Source organism: Chelonia mydas, chromosome 8 (genome assembly GCF_015237465.2).
Source record: "Chelonia mydas isolate rCheMyd1 chromosome 8, rCheMyd1.pri.v2, whole genome shotgun sequence".
In the NCBI taxonomy this organism is placed as follows: Eukaryota; Metazoa; Chordata; order Testudines; family Cheloniidae; genus Chelonia; species Chelonia mydas.
This window is the reverse complement of record NC_057854.1, coordinates 17902245-17921768: the sequence shown is the minus strand read 5'-3', so window position 1 is coordinate 17921768 and position 19524 is coordinate 17902245. Positions and strand designations below refer to the sequence as shown.

Genomic DNA, 19524 nt, shown 5'->3' with positions numbered 1-19524 from the left:
GCCACGGCTGGGGGAGAGGCACCTCACCTTACCTCACCTGCTGCAGGGAGAGAGAGCTGGGGGGAGTCCTCTCTCCCCACTGTAGCTCCAGGGCAGCCTACACCCCAAACCCCTCACCCCCGGCCCCACCCCAGAACCTACACCCCCAGCTGGAGACCAGACCCCAACCCTCTGCCCCAGCCCTGAGCCCCCTCCCACACTCCAAACCCCTCGGCCCCACTCCCGACACATGAATTTTGTTATGTGCATCGTTATGGAGGTGCTGTGTCACACATCCCCTCCATATCGGTGCACATAACAAAATTAATTCCACACACGCATGGGAAAATGAGAGGGAACACAGCTTCTCCTCCGGACTGCCTCCAATTTGTCCACATGTGCGGTTAGCTGCTCAGTGCCCAAGAGCAAGGGGCCCATGGTGCAGAAACTGCCCCCTCTGCTGGGCTGGACACTAAATTCACTAAGCGAGACTCCAGGCTCAGGCAATCACTAAAAATGGCCAAAATAAAGGCAAGGGGCAACAGGAACCCCAGTCGTACCCCTTCCCCTAGGCCCAAGCACTATGGAGGGGCAACATGATACTCCCCTATCTTTGCGGGTTGGTATAGCCCAATGATGGGCATGATGGGACTTGTAGTACCACTGCGAGGCCTCTGGGAGCTACACGTCGGCCAGCCGTGCTTCCGTCGGCGCGACGATGTCTGGGACCTGTAGTCTTCCAGCAGCTCCTTCAGCATTAGACTGGCAGCGTGGAGAACTACATTTCCCGCGAGGCCTTGCGGTAGCGCTCTGGCCTTGTGCTTGCCGGAGTGCGGCTGGCATCTGGTACAGCGTGGAGAAGGCTGCGGAGGCCCTCTGGGGAGTCGCAAAGGATAGGATGATGGTGAGTATGGGGCTGTGTCCCGGGGGCACCACGGGCGACTGGTGAGAGAGCGAAAGTTTGGGGGTGTATGTGCATTGTCCACAGGGCGAGAGGCTGGGGCTGTGCATTGTCCCACAGGGAGAAGGGCTGGGGCTGTGGGCTCCCCATAGCGGGTGACTATGACAGCAGATTTCAGAGTACTAGTCTTGTTAGTTTGTATCCGCAAAAAGAAAAGGAGGACTTGTGGCACCTTAGAGACTAAGCAATTTATTTGAGCATAAGCTTTCGTGAGCTACAGCTCACTTCATGGGATGCATTCAGTGGAAAATACAGTGGGGAGATTTATATACACAGAGAACATGAAACAATGAGTGTTACCATACAGACTGTAACGAGAGTGATCAGGTAAGGTGAGCTATTACCAGCAGCAGAGCGGTGCGGGGTGGGCACCTTTTGTAGTGATAATCAAGGTGGGCCATTTCCAGTAGTTGACAAGAATGTGTGAGGAACCGGGTTGGGAGGGGGGAGGGGGAGGAATAAAAGTGGGAAATAGTTTTACTTTGTGTAATGACACATCCACTCCCAGTTTTTATTCAAGGCTAAGTTAATTGTATCCAGTTTGCAAATTAATTCTAATTCAGCAGTCTCTCATTGGAGTCTCTTTTTGAAGTTTTTTTGTTGAAGAACCTGCCACTTTTAGGTCTGTAATCGAGTGACCAAAGAGAATGAAGTGTTCTCTGACTGGTTTTTGAATGTTATAATTCTTGACGTCTGATTTGTGTCCATTTATTCTTTTATGTAGAGAGTGTCCAGTTTGGCCAATGTACATGGCCGAGGGGCATTGCTGGCACATGATGGCATATATCACATTGGTAGATGTGCAGGTGAACAAGCCTCTGAAAGTGTGGCTGATGTGATTAGGCCCTATGATGGTGTCCCCTGAATAGATATGTGGACACAGTTGGCAATGGGCTTTGTTGCAAGGATAGGTTCCTGGGTTAGTGGTTCTGTTGTGTGGTATGTGGTTGCTGGTGAGTATTTGCTTCAGGTTGGGGGGCTGTCTTTACTCAAATCAGATGTCAAGAATTGTAACATTCAAAAACGAGTCGGAGAACACTTCAATCTCTTTGGTTACTCGATTACAGACGTAAAAGTGGCAATTCTTCAACAAAAAACTTTCAAAAACAGACTCCAATGAGAGACTGCTGAATTGGAATTAATTTGCAAACTGGATACAATTAAGTTAGGCATGAATAAAGACTGGGAGTGGATGTGTCATTACACAAAGTAAAACTATTTCCCATGTTTATTCCCCCCCCTGCACTGTTCCTCACACGTTCTTGTCAACTGCTGGAAATGGCTCACCTTGATTAGCGCTACAAAAGGTTCCACCCCCGCTGCTCTCCTGCTGGTAATAGCTCACCTTACCTGATCACTCTCGTTACAGTGTGTATGATAACACCCATTGTTTCATGTTCTCTGTGTATATAAAATCTCCCCACTGTATTTTCCACTACATGCATCCGAAGAAGTGAGCTGTAGCTCACGAAAGCTTATGCTCAAATAAATTTGTTAGTCTCTAAATTGCCACAAGTACTCCTTTTCTTTATGACAGCAGACTGCACTCTGTATGGAGATAGCCATAGAGGTCCATACAGTCTCTTTATCCATCAGGGGCCTGTGGCATGCTCCATTTCCTGTCATGCCTTCTGTCAAAGGATCTCAAAACAATTTTCTACCATTGATTCACTGAACTTCACAGGGCCTTGTGAAGCTGTTGTCCTCTCTCTTTTAGGAAAGGGGAAGCTGGGGCACTGAAAGGTTAAGTGAATTGCCCAAGGTTACAGAGTGGGATGGTAGCAGAGCTTGGGAAAGAAGCTATGTTGACGCCTAGTGCTGTGCTTTAACTAGCATATGGCATGTATGCTGTTGCTCGACTTTGGCCTGTCAATATGGCACATGCATTTAAGGGGTTCTTCCTTTTTAGGCTGTCCTGCCAGAGGATTTTTGTTTTACAGTGTAGTGACAATTATGCCATGGTGCTGGAAACAGTACCCAAAGCTATCTAGGATTGGTATAGTACTATAGTCAGTGTCTTGTAAAATGCAGGACAGCTTCAGTAAAAATTGGCACTTTCCCTTGAAAGAACAGGCAAGTTTACTTAGACTTAAATTTTGGCAGTTATAAAAATGTTTATAACAAAATTTAAAAATAAGAACTTGGTTTATCTTTTCTCATTGTGTAAGGCAAGTATTCTCAGCCCCCCAACATGCTGTAAAAACTCCATGGCCCACCTGTGCTACAATAACTGGTTTTCTGTGTATAAAAGCCAATGCTGGCATGAAGGGGTAGCAACCAGGGCAAATCGCCTGGGGCCTCATGCCACAGGGGCCCCTGCGAAGCTATATTGCTCAGGCTTCGGCTTCACCCCGGGTGGAGGGACTCAGGGCCCTGGGCTTCAGCCCTATGCAGTGGGGCTTCAGCTTTCTGCCCTGGAGCCCAGTGAGTAGAACACTGGCCCTGCTCGGTGGACCCCCTGAAACCTGCTCTTGGCCCTGGACCTCTGGTTAAGAACCACTGGTGTAAGGTCCATACACTAATACGATATTTGGGATATCACTGTCTGTTGCATGGACAGTGGAAAAAATATTGTTAAGAGATTATGAGTATCCATTTTAATCTCAAATATAGGGACAGTTCTGTATCAAGCGTAGGAGAACAAGAAGATGTCAGTAGATGGGGTAGATTTGAAACATTTCATCAGGTTATATAATCCCTTTTGTATGGTTTATAGTCATTCTGTGCCTTTCAAAGGCATCCTTTTATTTCAGAGGTCCCCAAACTGTGGAGTGCACCCGCTAGAGGGGGTGCAGGGGAATGTTCTGGGGGGACGGCAGGGGATGGGTCAGCCCCCACGAGGGGAAGTATATGAATATGCATATATTTTTAAAATGTATCAATGTTCGTTGCTTATAAACTAATGCAACTTAGTTTATTAAAACGTTTTAGCCAAAGATCTTATACTTCACATATAATAATGCAAGCAGATTCTGCTCTCTTGCACTTTTAGGAAGTATTATTTCCATTTCCTGTGTGGGAAAATTGAAGCACAGTGAAGTCTAGAGATTTGTCCAGCGTTACACAGTGAGTTACTGAGAGAAATAGGAATAGAGAGGCATGACTTGTCATCCCTTTTTCTAACCGCTACTCGTGCTACTTCCCACTAGATCCAAGCTGTTTGCCAATACCTAACTCATTACTTGACTGTAGCCATGGTGTGCTTATAACAGGCTTTCTTTGAGGCACATTTGCAAGGCCCTTTGTATGCTACTGATGGCTACATCAAGCCTCCTGTCTTGGAAGAAGAGTATTAATTACTTCCTTTGAGATTTTTGGTCTTGTCATATGATTAAATCTTAGGGATACAGCCATACGTGGATCAATCACTCATCACAATATCGACATGCTGAAGCTTGTTCAGGCACTATGGTGGCAGGGAACAGTGTGTTCAAGAATTGTCACTCATTAACATGAGGTCAGAGCAACAGTGAAGAGCAGTAATATTTTAAATTCAATAGAAAACCAAAGTTAAGTTAGAAGTATGGTGGTACAAGGCTGGTGAGATCAATCAGCAAGAGCTAATGCCTGTCTGTGGCATAAAGTAGAGATCAACTTGAATCAGTTTGGAAAGAACGTAAGTGGTTTTGGATTAGCTGTTACAATTTATTGTCCAAATGGTCCCTTTGTGCCAGTGCTTTCATGTTTTAGAATTCATGCTGGTGATAGCAAAACGTGCGGTATAGCCTCTTGGTACTTTATCACTCCTGCAGCAACACACTCTGCCAAAAACTATGTACTGAGAGCCTCTCCATCCTTTTAAACCTGTGCAAAATAAACCAACCTGTATTTTTATTTTTAAACTTCCTAACTCCTCGGTCTTTAGGGGCACAAATTGAACCAAACCACTTATGGTTAATGCTTTGTTTTTTTTCCTAATGTTGGGGGTGGGAACTCTGTAATGCACAAGTCCGTGGTAGTTTAGTTGTGAAGTAAAGACAGATCATTTAGCAATAGGGCTCCAGGACAGGAGGCTTAATTGCAAGTGGCTTCCTAAAACTTACTTGGAGCTAATATGGAGGCAGCGTGGTTTAGTTATCTGAGCACACGGCAGTGCATTAGGAATTTAGGAGTTCTAACCTAATGCAAATCACTCATCTCTATTTGCTATCATGGAAACTGAGGTAGAAAAGTTAATGGTACTTCATTTAGGTAGCGAGTTTGAGGATTCGTTAATATTTATAGTTGTGCTTTGTTGATGTATAGAATTATCTGAGTCCTAAACATTTTACAGTATTCACTGAATTTTAACCAGGTGACACAAGTTTTAACCTTTTAAAAAAAAATCTTAGGAGAATAAGAGACATATAAACTTTTTGATAGATGGCAGAGTGCTACAGTTTTGTGTACTCCAGAATGATGATTGGAAATCTGAGATACAGTTCTAATGTCCAGTTACAGAATGAATGCAGAACTGTTCTGTGGTATAATGAGTGCAGAAATATGGTAAATGGTTGGCCAACTGGCTAGATTTTTTTTCTCTTGTGTTGAATAGGAACGGAAAGGGACCGCAAAAGTAGACTTCCTGAAGAAAATTGAAAAAGAAATCCAGCAGAAGTGGGATGATGCGCGAGTGTTTGAGGTTAACGCATCTGATATTGGGAGCTGGACAAGGTAACATTTTTGTGTGGGGAGGGAAAGCTTCTAAATAGAGCTGGTTGGAATTTCTTTGATGGAAATTTTTTTTGGTCGAACACTTTGTTTTTTTTTCTATTTTCCAACCATTTTGTTCTTACATAATCCAAAATATTTTTCTGTTTCTACATTATATGGGAATCCCCATTGCTGACAGTTTGTAAAGCAGTGATGCATGTATGTTGGCTGAAATACCAATGAGCTGAAAGAAATTTCTTCCATTTCCTTTGTAGCAGCAGATGCTGCTGAGATCAGTGAGTTAGGGTGTTTCTGAGATCCCTTCTGTGACCAGATAAATCTTTAGCAGGACAAAAAAGTATGGGAAGTTGTTTGTCTTAATGTTTCAGTATGGGGCGGTCTGCAGTTCCTGCAAAACTACTCCCTGAATCAGATAATTGGTGACCCAAAAGGAGCAAACAATCTCTGAATGCTAAGAGAACTAGTGCAACAAACCATGTGTGGTTATTTTCCTTGTTCAGATTTCAGGAGGATATATGGGGCAGCTGCAATCCACTATCTTTAATATTCATGATGTTATCTTCCCAAAAGGTCATGGATTTAAATCCGCAGAACTATTAATGTTTTAAAGTTTCAGACTGCAAAGGAAAGGTACAGGTCAGCACTCCATAGACAATTTTACAGTAATAAATCCTTTGATCTGGAATTCCACGGGACACTATGGTAACATACAATTATTCTATTCGTAAATGGAGTAAAATCTGCTTGCTAAATTGAAGCTGTTTATACATCTAGTTAGCATGCGGTTCTATTTATTTTGGGGTTTAAGGTCCTATGGCTTTAAACTCTTGGCCGGGCAGCGCAGTTGCAGAGCCACCAGCCACTGGTGCTCCAGGCAGCACGGTAAGGGGGCAGGGAGCGGGGGTGTTGGATAGAGGGTAGGGGAGTTGGGAGTGGTGGTCGGGGGGGGGATGTGGATAGTGATTGGGGCGGTCAGAGAGCGGGGAACAGGGGGATTGGATGGGGCAGGGGTCCTCGGGGGGGCGGGCAGTCAGGAAGGAGAGGGGGAGTTAGATGGGTTGGCGGGGGGCAGTCAGGGGCAGGAGTTCCAGGGGTGGTCAGGGGACAGGGAGAAGGGGTGGTTGGATGGGCCAGGGGTCCTGGGGGGCAAGTCAGGAATGAGGGGGGGGGGTTGCATGGGGAGGCAGGGGGCAGTTGGGGTGGAGGTGGATGGGGTAGGAGTCCTGGGCGGGCCGTCAGGGGACAGGGGGGTTGGGTGGGGCTGGAGTCCCGGGGGAGCCGTCAGGGGGCAAGAAGGGGGGGGGGGTTGGATAGGAGGCGGGGCCCATGCCTGGCTGTTCGGGGAGACACAGCCTCCCCTAACTGGCCCTCCATACAATTTTGGAAACCCGACGTGGCCCTGAGGCCAAAAAGTTTGCCCGCCCCTGCCTTACATTGTACTGAGCCTGAGCTCTGATAGATCAGCAGGGGGAGCGAGTTATGAAAGTGAGGGCCTTCTGCTGCCATTCCTGGATTCAGTCCTAGAAACTGACAGCAGGAACATCCCTATCAGTCTTAAATGCTACATTGAGATATAAGGTTTCATAGATTCACATTAATAGATTGTAAGGCCAGAATGGGCCATTGTGATCATACAATCTGACTTGCTGCATAACACAGGCCATAGGACTTCCCTGAATTAATTCCTGTTTAAAAAATTCCAGTCTCGATTTGAAAATTATTGAAAATGAACATTTAACAGTCCAGAGAGCCCCTCAGCCAGCTCTCTTAAAACTTGAATGCAAGTTATCTGCACATGCTGATTTAAAAATCTCTAACTTTAACAGCTGCTGTTTAACATGCTCCTGAGTTATTAATTGTCATTTCCATATGGTAATGGACCAATACCATTGTTCTTAATATAATGAGAAAAACTTCTTTTTGTCCTTAATTCTGCTGACTATACATTTTTCATTGTGCCCTTTTGGTTCCCTTATTAAATTTTTATGATGCCTAATTTCTAATCTATTTTAGTTGCTATCAGTGCTCCATTTCTTCCACTTGGTATATGTTGTATTTTTATTTTTGTATAGTTGTTTTCACTTCCCCTCTAAGCCTGGTTTTTTAACCAGGGTAGCCTTATGTCTTGACTGTGGCTTCATGGGCGTTCAGTAAAATGTTCTTAAACGGTTCCTAATTATCATTGATATTTTTGTGTTTAAATTCTTTCCCGCAGCCAATTTGGCTCGTAATTGTTTCAGCTTTGTGAAACTGACTTTTTTAAAGCACCCAGTATATAAAATACTAGTTTGGCCTTTTATTCTGTTTGCACAGAAAAAATCAAGTATTGATTGCTTGTACCTACGCAACCACTAATTTTTACTTCTGTGATCAATTCTGCTTTATCTGCCAAGATGAGGTCTAATTATAGAATTCCCCCTGCTGAATGCAATACTTTTTGAGTTAGGTGAGAGACCACCTCCCTGTTACTTTAGTCCCAGAATAGTCAGAACTCTAAAGACTATAACTAGGGTCCTACCAAATTCATGGTCCATTTTGGTCAATTTCACAGTCATAGGATTTTTAAAAATTGTAAATTTCATGATTTCAGCTATTTAAATCTGAAATTTTATGGTGTGGTAAATGTAGAGGTCCTGACCCAAAAAGGAGTTGTGTGTGTGTGTGTGGGGGGGGCCACAAGGGTATTGTGTTTTTTTTTTTTTGTGGGGGGTGGGTACTGCTACCCTTACTTCTGCACTGCTGCTGTTGGCGATGCTGCCTTCAGAGCTGGAGAGCAGCGACTGCTGGCCGAGAGCCCAGCTCTGAAGGTAGAAGCCACTGCCAGCAGCAGCGCAGAAGTAAAGATGTCATGGTATGGTATTGGCACCCTTCTGAGCTGCTGCCTGCAGAGCTGGGCCCTCAGTCAGCAGCCACCACTCTCCGGTCGCTCATCTCTGAAGGCAGCTTTGCAGAAGTGAGGGTCATGTGGTATGGTATTGCCACCCTTACTTCTGTGCTGCTGCTGGTGGGTGCTGCCTTGAGAGCTGGGTGCCTGACTAACAGCCGCCACTCTCTGGTCGTCCAGCTCTGAAGGCAGTGCAGAAGTACGGGTGGCAATACTGCAACCCCCTTAAAATAACCTTGTGACCCCCCTCCAACTGCCTTTTGGGTCAGGACCCCCCAATTTGAGAAACATTGGTCTCCCCCATGACATCTGTTTAGTATAGGGTAAAAGCACACAAAAGACCAGATTTTATAGGGGGGAGATCAGATTTCATGGTCCATGATGCATTTTTCATGGCCGTGAATTTTGTAGGGCTCTAACTATAACCAACAATTTGAATTGTACCTATAAGCTCTGGAGACATATCAGCAGAACATGACTTTGGTCTTTTGCAAAACAGAGCCTGGAACAAAAATAAATTGTCAACTAAAGTGAAAATCTGTATTTATGAGACATATGTTTTATCCACTCTTCCATATGGCTCAGAAACATGGACAACTTATGCTAAACGTACCAAAAGACTAAATAGTTTTCATATCCGATACTTGCGTAAAATTCTGTAAATAAGATGGCAAGACGGGGTGACAAATGTGGAAGTGTTAAATTGTGCTGGTATGTCATTTCCTGCAGTAAAAGAAAAGGAGTACTTGTGGCACCTTAGAGACTGTTGATTAGTAAGAAAAGACTCAGGTGGCTTGGACATGTCAAGCGAATGCTGGATTACATGATCCTAAAGAGCATGTTGTACTCTGAAACTTGTGAAGGGTCTAGAAAGAGAGGCAGACTGCTGCACAGATTTCGGAATGCTTGCAAAGATGATTTAGTATCCTTTGGAATCTCTGTGAATGATTGGGGAAAGGAGTGCAGAATGCTGGTTGGTGGAGTCAGCTTGTAGATAGAGCGAGGCGGACTGGATCAAACTTTGTGATGACCGGCTTCAGAGAAGGAAAGGATCTGCTGCTCGGATTCAGAGCATTACTAGCGCGTGGATATGACCGGACTGTCACTTGCGCTTCGGACTTAGCAGCCATCAAAGAACTCATCGGCTCATACACCATGCTCTGTAAAGAGCGTCAGTGCCATTGTTGCAGGTGGGGAAACTGAGGCATAGATAGGTTAAGTAAATGACTTATCCAAGGCTACACATCAAGTCACTGGCATAACCAGGGTTAGAACTCAAGTGTTTCTTGGTTCTTTGTCCACTGGAAGATGCTGCATCTAGTTACCACCTATTTTGTTAGAACAGTATTCAGTTTATTTATGAAGAAATTTTGCTTATAACCAAATAGAGGTTGTTACTGGGGACACTTACATTATCGTAGTTGTGGGTCTACGGTAGCTAAACATGCCTGTTTGTTTAATAGATTCATTCATTTAAAATAATAAGTGGTGCTAGTCTCTTATTCTGAAATTCACTTTTAAAAGTTAGTTGTGGTGGTGTTTTAAACATCTTTTTAATCCTTCCTCAGTAAAGGGAAGTACTTTGTCACCTTTCCATACCCATATATGAATGGTCGCCTTCACCTCGGACACACGTTTTCTTTATCTAAATGTGAGGTAAGAATTTCTCTTTCCTAATAGCTTTTTATTTTAATGCCTCTTCAGAGCAAATGTTGTTGAGCCACCAGAGTGCCTCACTTATTATTCTCTTGTCTTAGTAATAACAAAATCTTAAAATGCCAAGTTTTCTGTTTTCTCTGCATTTTAATGTCTCGGTCCTTACATAAGGTGACACCAGAGTAACCACCAAAAGTAAAATGTTTATAATCCCAGCAGATTGTGAGATGTTGGACCTTAAAGCCAGATCATTCTGATTATCCTGTCTTGTATTCTTTGTACTCCTATTTCAAATTCGTCATGATTTTTAACAGCTGCTTTCTTGAAGGAGTTAGAAGATTAAGGTCTGAGATTTCCAAAGAAACCTCAACGCATCTTTCTTTCATGCAAGCTCTAACACCCACGTCCAAGTGTTTTTAAATTCTAACAGCTGTGCATGCACAAAATCTGCCATCTGTGTGCATATGTGTTTGTGCACACACCTGTTCATATCCAAAAGTAGGCTATTTTCTGAAATTCTAAAACTAGAGAGATGGTATAAAACAATGATTTCTAGTTATACTGGTTTTCATAGTAGTGTCTGCTGAAATCCTACTGGATTTGAAGCGTGGATGGCATAAGAATCGCCATAATCACAACTGAAATATTTTTTCAAAGTACGATGTTTGTGACTTCCTGGGCTAGAGAAGAATGATACATAATTGGGGAAAGAGGAAAGCTGGAATTCTCATAATGGTGCACAACATGAATTCTATCCCTGAAGTTCTGAGATCACATCTTAACTACCATTTGATCCTTCAGTTTAGCAGTGTCTTTTTGGCACTCATACAGGCTGAACAGACCATGTCTTTCATGAATGTAATATTCATTGTTATCTACTTGACACTATGTTTTTTCCTCTTGTTGATCTGTGCCAATTGTAAGGAACATTATAAGGCTAACTGCTATTCCCTTTCCTTTCTTAATATAAATATTTGTGAAGAAGAGTATTAGTTTATATCATTAGAATAATTTTATAGAATTTCACTGCTTATTTTGTGAAAGTACTATGTGTGTTATACTCAAGTTCATGCTCACCTTCCTAATGCACCGTGTCTTGGAGTCAACAGTTTATATAAAGTTTTCATGATACTGCTGTGCATTCTTTTCATCCATGGAAACTCAGTGCTTTACAAACATCAGTCAGTCCCGTCTTGTGGGATCTGTCATATAGGTAAGTATTGATTTAACTTTTCAGGTGGGGAACCTGAGATAGAGACTGAATTAATTGCTAAATTGAATTGCACAACAAGTCAATGGCAGAACTGGGAATATACTCCTAACTTCTATTCTTTTACTCAGATCATTAGACAATATTCATTGCTTTGTGTATTTTTAATAATTTTGACTGCAAAATGAATCTGAGTCAAAGGTTAAGGACTTAATGTGTCAAGTCACCTGCTATAGCTTTTTGCAGTTATTGCTTCATATTTTTGATGGATGCCTTTTTTTTAAATTTTCTGTAGTTTGCAGTTGGGTATCAAAGGCTAAAAGGAAAGAATTGCCTGTTCCCATTTGGCCTGCATTGTACTGGCATGCCTATTAAGGTAAGACTGCTCTGAGTTACTAAGGTCTCTTCAGCATAGTTCTGTATTTAAGTGAAGTTTTCAGTTAGCCCTACATTGCATATTCGAAGTATTGATTGAACTGATTGAAGAATGCATAGATGCAGTTTGATATGAAACCTGTCAATTTTTAGGATTTGTACGGTATGAAAGCATGGCTGTATTTGAATGGAAAAGCATCTCTTGTGGGCATTTCTGGAAATGAACACCCTTGTCTCAAACCAAAGTGTTCAGATCATATTTACATCCTTTCCACACCCACACTGATGTATGGCATCCCCTGTCATAATAGGTACAGACAATCCACAGTACTTGGATTTGGACAATTCCTAGGATGAGAATGATATTTTAGATTATAGTGGATAATTCTAGCTGACATGAATAAGATGGAATTGATTGCTATGTTATTCTCCAGTGTATGAAGACAGGGAGCTGGAGAGGTACATCTCTGCTCTGATGCCTTATATATATAAATATATATTTCAATAGCACCTAAAGGCCACAACCAGGTTTATTATGTACAAACACCTAATGAATGACTGCCTCAAAGATCTTACAATCTGAGTCATTTGGGTGTATCCAATGTTACCAGTGCACGAGGGCCTCAAATTGGGAAACCTTGGACCTTTAATAATCTATTTTTATGTTCTAAAGCAGGGGTCGGCAACCTTTCAGAAGTGGTGTGCCGAGTCTTCATCTGTAATTTAAGGTTTCGCGTGCCAGTAATACATTTTAACGTTTTTAGAAGGTCTCTTTCTATAAGTCTATAATATATAACTAAACTATTGTTGTATGTAAAGTAAATAAGGTTTTAAAAAAGTTTAAGAAGCTTCATTTAAAGTTAAATTAAAATGCAGACCCCCCCAGACCGGTAGCCAGGACCCGGGCAGTGTGAGTGCCACTGAAAATCAGCTCGCGTGCCACCTTTGGCATGCATGCCATAGGTTGCCTACCCCTGTTCTAAAGTTATTTCATAGCTGCAAAACTTACAAGAAAATTGTCTTTTTACCTGCATAGCCAACATTGCTTATGCATCTAGGACTATGATAAAAATGAGCAGTGACTAATATTTTTTTTTATTGATTAATGGCTAATAAGCTATCCTGATTATGACTGAGGCCTGATAATTGTTTTCCTATCTCCATCAGTAATTAAAATATGAAGTGGAGGAGAATTTTTTCAGTTCCTAGCCAGTAGTCAAAGATGGACAGGTTAGTGGTGAATTAGGGGGAATTAGTGAACTACAAGCCAGGACACTTGCAAATTGTCATGAGTCTCCAGAAGTGGTTTAAATTGTTCCTGTGGAAAGGGAGATAGAAATATTATCAAATAGTCTTTCAAGTACATAAATAATTGATATAAAAATCAGTCATTGATCATTGTTCCAGCCTTAGCTGCTGAGCAGTTCTGATAGGTTACAAATGTCTTTTTATTTAGGCATGTGCAGATAAGCTGAAAAGAGAAATGGAATTATATGGCTGCCCACCTGAGTTCCCTGATGAGGAGGAGGAAGAGGAGGAAATGGCTGCTAGAAGAGAGGAGGAAGTGGTAATCAGAGACAAGGCAAAAGGCAAAAAGGTAAAGTTTTCTGTCAAATCTTTCTGAAAGTATTTGTATAGATACATATGGGTACGTAGCATATATACCTATGCACATGAAATGTAAACATGCAGCTTTTTAGTGTACATTTGTTAAAGCTATTTTTTCGCTTTAACACGGTGCTTTAATGTTGGCTTTAAAAAGATGCTTTAATTATGGGATCTTCAGAATCTTATTTTAACGCATACAAGCTTTCTAATGATGAGCTTGCTTAGACTCTTCAATAGTCTGAGGGAAATGGAGTTTGCCCCCTCGCTTGGGATGTTGAAAAGGACACTGGACAAAGCACTTGAAAACACACTATAGGGAAACAATCCTGCTCTGTCAGCGTGATGGATTAGACGGCCTAATTGGTAGTTCTGTCTCCAGATTATCTGATGACTCTCTGAGCTAAATTGAGAGTCAAACCCTGGCTAGACGTATCAAGTACAACCATATTCAAACAAGTGGTTTATCAAATAAACTGTTACAGAGATTTATGAATTTGGAAAGATACAATAAATATTAGGGCCTGGGAAAACTAAAATTTTGGGGGGGTTAAATTTTGTTCCACACAGATTAATTTATGATAATTAATCATTAGATAATTGTTAGCTAATTTGCGAGCAAAGGATTTGGGACACAGTCTGTTTTCTCCGTGTGTGTGTGTGTAAAACAGCTCTTCCATAAGGCTTTGTCTACACTGGCAATTTGTGTTGTTCAGAGGTGTTACCCCCCCCCCCCCCCCCCCCCCCCCAAAAAAAAAAAAAAAAGGACAGAAGTTTTCTCTACAAAAAGCGCCGGTGCGAACAACGCTTTGTTGGCAGGAGCGCTCTCCCACCAACAGAGGTACTGCTGCTCGCTGGGGGTGGGAATTTTTTGTCGGCGGGAGAACTCTACACTGTGTGCTTTTAGCGGCACGGCTATAGTGCACCACCGTCTCGCTAAAAGGTGCGTCGTGTAGACAAAGCCTAATTTGGCCTCGTGGCAAGCGAATATTTTGTTTTGTTTCTTCACAATCTTCAATCTTAATTTCCAGCTATTTGTCCCTAGCATATGAGAGCAAAATAGGATCAGAAGAGTTTATCAATCAATCAGAAGGATCTAAAGCAGAGCTACTTAACCTTTTCCTGCAAACGTATCTTTACTAGACCAAGACCTCGCCTGTACCAGTCAGTGCTTGCTAACTGCCCCACGGCATGCCCTGGTCTCTGAAAGTATTTGGACTGATCTGAACTTCATTCTCTTGGCTGCAGTGCAGAGTAGACACGTGAATTTGAGGCAGACCTTGAGTATATACCAGCACCCATCGCAGTGTATCCTTATTAAATCAGAGAGAGGCAGCCAAAATAGCAGTACTAGTATGCATCTCAGTGATTGGAAGATGTTATGTTAGGATTGAATGATTCCCTGCAGGAGAAGAAACAGTGAGACATGCTTGGATGTTCTTTTGTTCACTCTACTTGTCTTTTTAGAGTAAAGCTGCTGCCAAGACTGGCTCTTCCAAGTACCAGTGGGGGATCATGAAGTCTTTGGGTCTCTCTGATGAAGAAATAGTGAAGTTTTCAGAGGCTGAGCATTGGCTTGATTACTTCCCACCCCTTGCTCTCCAGGACCTGAAGAGCATGGGGCTGAAGGTACGTGTTTAAAATCTAAAATGTTGTTACAAACATGAATTCTCTTACTGGTTTTACTAAATTAATGTTGAGATCTCTTCTCCCCTTGATGTGTTTGCCTAACATTAGTGGCAGTGCAGTAAGTATTGGAACATCCAAAGTGCTATAAAGCATTAATTAAGCTTCACAATATTCTTGTATGATCAGTAAGTATTATCTCAATTTTACAGCTAATGCACAAAGATTACCTGATACACCGAAGGTCACATAGCAAGACACGAATAGAACCCAGGAATAGAACCCACTGTGTATTGCCCCAGAAGATATGTCAAATGCTAAATTATCCCTGCAGTTACTTCCACATCACACAGGAAACTCTCAATGCCAAATTGCTCTCTAGTGATGGAATTCCTTCATGTTTAGGACCCTGGCTTACTAGTGACTCAGTAGTGGTACAAGTAATTGATAGGTTTTGTTCTGCTATCCATGACTTCTGCTAGGTCAGATCCTGCCCTGGTGGTTGTCACAGAATGTTCTTGCTGTCTCATGTCTGTGCATTGAATTGTTATTAGTACTAATGTGGCTCCTTTGGGAAGTCTCTGTAGAAAATCCAAGGACAGAATGTATATTGAAGACAGAGTTGCCTCAACAACCCTCGAGGGAGTCTCTTCCATGTCACAGTTGACTCGCTGTTTTTCTAACTGGTTGGGAAACTTCCACTTTGTTTCTCATGGCTGCACCTGTTCTGTGGATAGAGAGGATGTCAGATTTTTAGTTCTTTTAATCTAGCCCTTTTCACCATCAAAAAACTTATTTAAATAAATGAACAGACCCCCCTTCTCTGTATTTATTTTTAAAAATGCCATCTCCCTGAGCTTCAGTGGTGGAAGTTTGCTTGTCCATAAAGGACTGTGTGTGTGTACGATGTGACTTTTATATAATCATACCTTATTTTTCTTTGAAGATTTGGGGGTGAAAGGTGCTACAGATCATTTACATGCGATGCCATATAGAGGCAGTCCCCTCTAGAGTGTAGCATAGCCCCCAGGTAGGTAACATGTGCAAAACACATGTAGAGGAGAAAGGGAATCCATAAAGGACGTCAGAGAAATATGTCCCCACCCCCCTGGTCTTACCAAAAAGTGCCATAGAGCGCACAGAAGACAGAACCCAGGCTTTTTAAGTTCTTTTCTGAAAGACCCACATGCAGTCAACTGCATAGACTTTGTATATACATACAAGTGTCAAACAATCAAGGGTTGGTTTTTTTTTTTTTTTTTTTTTTTTTTTTTAATTTCATGGAGCAGGTGGTACCTTGTAGGGTTGAATAAGTATAGCAAATGAGTGAGATGAAACAAGTGTTCTGTGTGTGAGTGTTCACAGAAATCTTTGGCTGGATTTGCTTACCTGTTACTTGCATATCTTTTCAGGTGGATTGGAGACGTTCTTTCATTACCACTGATGTTAACCCTTATTACGACTCATTTGTACGGTGGCAATTTTTAACACTGAAGGAAAGAAATAAAATTAAATTTGGGAAACGGTAAACATGCTCTCTTTAATTTACTAAGTCTGTACTATTACAAACTTAGCAAAAAATGTAAATTTTCCCCCATGCACTGCTTTAAAAAGTTGGGTATAATATGTGTCTCTGTGACTTAGTTATAATCATTTTGTAATTTATACAGACTCACCCAAGCAAGTCCTCTGAATGCATATGTCCCACTGAAGTTAGTGGGGCTACTATGCTCGGCCAGCTGTCCAATTGGGTCCTTAGGCTTCGTGGGTGAGGTTTTTAAAAGCTTGCAATATTTACCTAACTTTGCTTCCATTTATATCAGTGGTAGGACTCTCACTGACATTAATGGTAGCAGAGTTAGGCAAGTTGAGTGCTATTGAAAATCCCACCCAAAGTTCTTTGTGCCAGGGACCTTGTCCTCCTCCTTGTCTGTAGATTGCCATGCATACCCCTAAATAATAATTTACTGTGTTTCGTAGGTATACAATTTATTCTCCAAAAGATGGACAACCTTGCATGGATCATGACAGACAAACTGGAGAGGTAAGGTATTTTATTTGACACAGGTTCTTTGTATATTGTATGTAACTTTTAAATAATGAAGAAGTATGCTCTATGCTAAAAATGATTATTAAATATATTTTCATGTTGACTTATCTGATCTCAAGCTATTAATACATGGCAAGCTTGGGTGTCTCTAGAAAATATAATTGTTGTGACATGTGCAATAGATAGTGTTAACTTTAGCCAGGTTTCTCTGAGTGATAATCTGGCAGCTGATGTCCTGACTTTCATAAGAGCATGATTCAATGCCCCCTGAAGTCCAATTCATTTACTTTAGTAGTATAATATTATAGCCTCAATGAGTAAGGTGTTTGATCCATAGGAATAAATAGGACTCTATCCTGCAGTCTGTATGCTGCTAAACTCCCATTGACATCAGTGAAAGTCTAGTTTATTTAAGGACTCCAATATAAGATCCTGAAATAGCATTTGAATTGTGCTACTACAAAATGTAGAATTGATTTTTGGGAAATGGTACTTTTGCTGCATGAGTAGACTTTTATATTGACTACTGGTCTGTGTGTGTGACTCTTAGGGTGTTGGACCTCAAGAATATACGTTAATAAAAATGAAGGTGGTGGAGCCTTACCCTGCAAAGCTAAGGTAGGTCTCACAGATTCATGGATTTTCAGGCCAGAAGGAAGCATTAGGTCATCTAGTGTTACCTCCTGTATAACACAAACCACAGAATTTCAACCGTTACCTCTGCATTGAGCCTAATACCTTGTATTTGACTAAAACGTATTTTCCTGAAAGGCATCAAGTCTCCTTTATAAATGTATTTACAGGAGGGATCCAGTCTCCTTTAAAAAAAAAAAAAAAAAGTCGGTCAGGAAAACTTTTAAGTTGAACTCAAAAGCCGTTTTTAATAAATATTTAAAATTGGTAATAGAAAGGGTGAGTGCAGAAACTTACAGTAAAACATAATTGTACAATATTGTGTTTTTCTTCTTTTTCTTATTCACCTGTCAAGTCCTGGATTTTTTTCTCTCCTGTAATTAATATTTAAAATACACTTCCCAAAGACTCAAATTTTAAGGCCATTGGGGACCATCGTGATCATCTAGTATGACTTCCTGCAAATCACAGGCCACAGAACCTCACCCACCCATTCCTGTAATGGATCCCACAACCTCTAGCTGACTTACTGGAGTCAAATCATAATTTAAAGAATTCAAGTTACAGAGAATCCACCATTTACTCTAGTTTAAACGAGCAAGTGACCTTTGCCCCATGCTGCAGAGAAAGTGAAAACCCACCAGCGTTTCTGCCAATCTGACCTGGGGGAAAATTCCTTCCTGACCCCAAATATGGCAGTCAGTTAAACCCTGAGCATGTTGGCAAGACCCACCAACTTGACCCCTGGGAAAGAATTCTCTAACTCAGTGCCCTGCTCATCTAGTATGTCATCTCTGGCTGGTGGGTATACTTGCTACTGGAAGTCACAGATTGCCTACAATGGCATGTGCATCATCGTATTATCCCCTCAATAAAGTTATCAAGCTCAGTCTTAAATCAAGTTAGGTTTTTTTCCCCCATTGCTACCCTGGGAAGTCTGTTCCAGAACTTCTCTTCATCTGATTTCAAGCCTAAACTTGTTGATGGCCCGTTTATATCCATTTGTTCTTATGTCAACATTGACACTTGACTTAAATAACTTCTCTCCATCTCTGGTGTTTATCCCTCTGATGTATTTATAGAGAGCAATCATATCTCCCCTCAATATTCATTTGGTTAGGCTAAACAAGCAAAGTTCTTTGAGTCTCCTCTTGTAAGGTAGGTTTTCCATTCCTCTGATCATTCTGGTAGCCCTTCTCTGCACCTTTTCCAGTTTAATTCATCTTTCTTAAACACAGGAGACCAGAACTTCACACAGTATTCCGGATGAGGTCTCACCAATGCCTTGTAAAATGGCAATAATACTTCCCTGTCTCTACTGGAAATATCTTGCCTGATGCATCCTAGGATAGCATTAGCCTTTTTCATGGTTGCATCATATTGGCGTCTCATGCTCATGCTGTGATCAGCTGATACACCCAGACCTTTCTCCTTCTCTGTCACTTCCAACTGATAAGTCCCCAGCTTAGAGCAAAAAATTCTTGTTGTTAGTCCCAAAGTGCATGATCTTGCACTTTGCACTATTAAATTTCATCCCATTTCTATGACTTCAGTTTTCAAGATCCTCCAGATCTTGTGAGATAGTCCAGTTCTACTCCCAACTTTGTATCATCTGGAAATTTTATTAGCACATTCCCACTTCTTGTGCCGTGGTCATGAATGAAAATGTTAAATAAGATTGGTCCCAAGACCGATCCCTGAGAAACTCCATTAATAATTTCCCTCCTGCCTAACGGGTCACCTTTCAGGATGACTTGTGGTTGTCTCCCCTTTAACCAGTTCTTTATCCACCTTTTAATTCTCACATTAACCCCATTTTCTCCAGTTTAATATTTTCCCAGGTAGAACTGTATCAGATGTCTTACTGAAATCCAGGTAGATTAGATCTACTG

The 19524-nt window shown here is 41.7% G+C and overlaps 1 protein-coding gene across 2 annotated transcripts in view; it reads left to right on the top strand.

Moving 5' to 3' along the window:
- Positions 1 to 519: 519 nt before the first annotated feature.
- The window catches only part of LARS1 (leucyl-tRNA synthetase 1), a 50853-nt gene continuing 31848 nt past the window's right edge, over positions 520 to 19524 (top strand). Inside the window, exons 1-9 of one of the 2 annotated variants that reach the window (XM_037905967.2) lie at positions 520 to 883; positions 5475 to 5593; positions 10046 to 10133; positions 11639 to 11719; positions 13175 to 13315; positions 14791 to 14952; positions 16362 to 16474; positions 16930 to 16993; positions 17550 to 17617. In XM_037905967.2, the coding sequence (XP_037761895.2) occupies positions 698 to 883; positions 5475 to 5593; positions 10046 to 10133; positions 11639 to 11719; positions 13175 to 13315; positions 14791 to 14952; positions 16362 to 16474; positions 16930 to 16993; positions 17550 to 17617 (1022 nt within the window). In that variant the 5' untranslated portion in view covers positions 520 to 697. The remainder of the gene's footprint in view (positions 884 to 5474; positions 5594 to 10045; positions 10134 to 11638; positions 11720 to 13174; positions 13316 to 14790; positions 14953 to 16361; positions 16475 to 16929; positions 16994 to 17549; positions 17618 to 19524) is intronic. The other variant, XM_043521423.1, reaches the window with a different exon arrangement.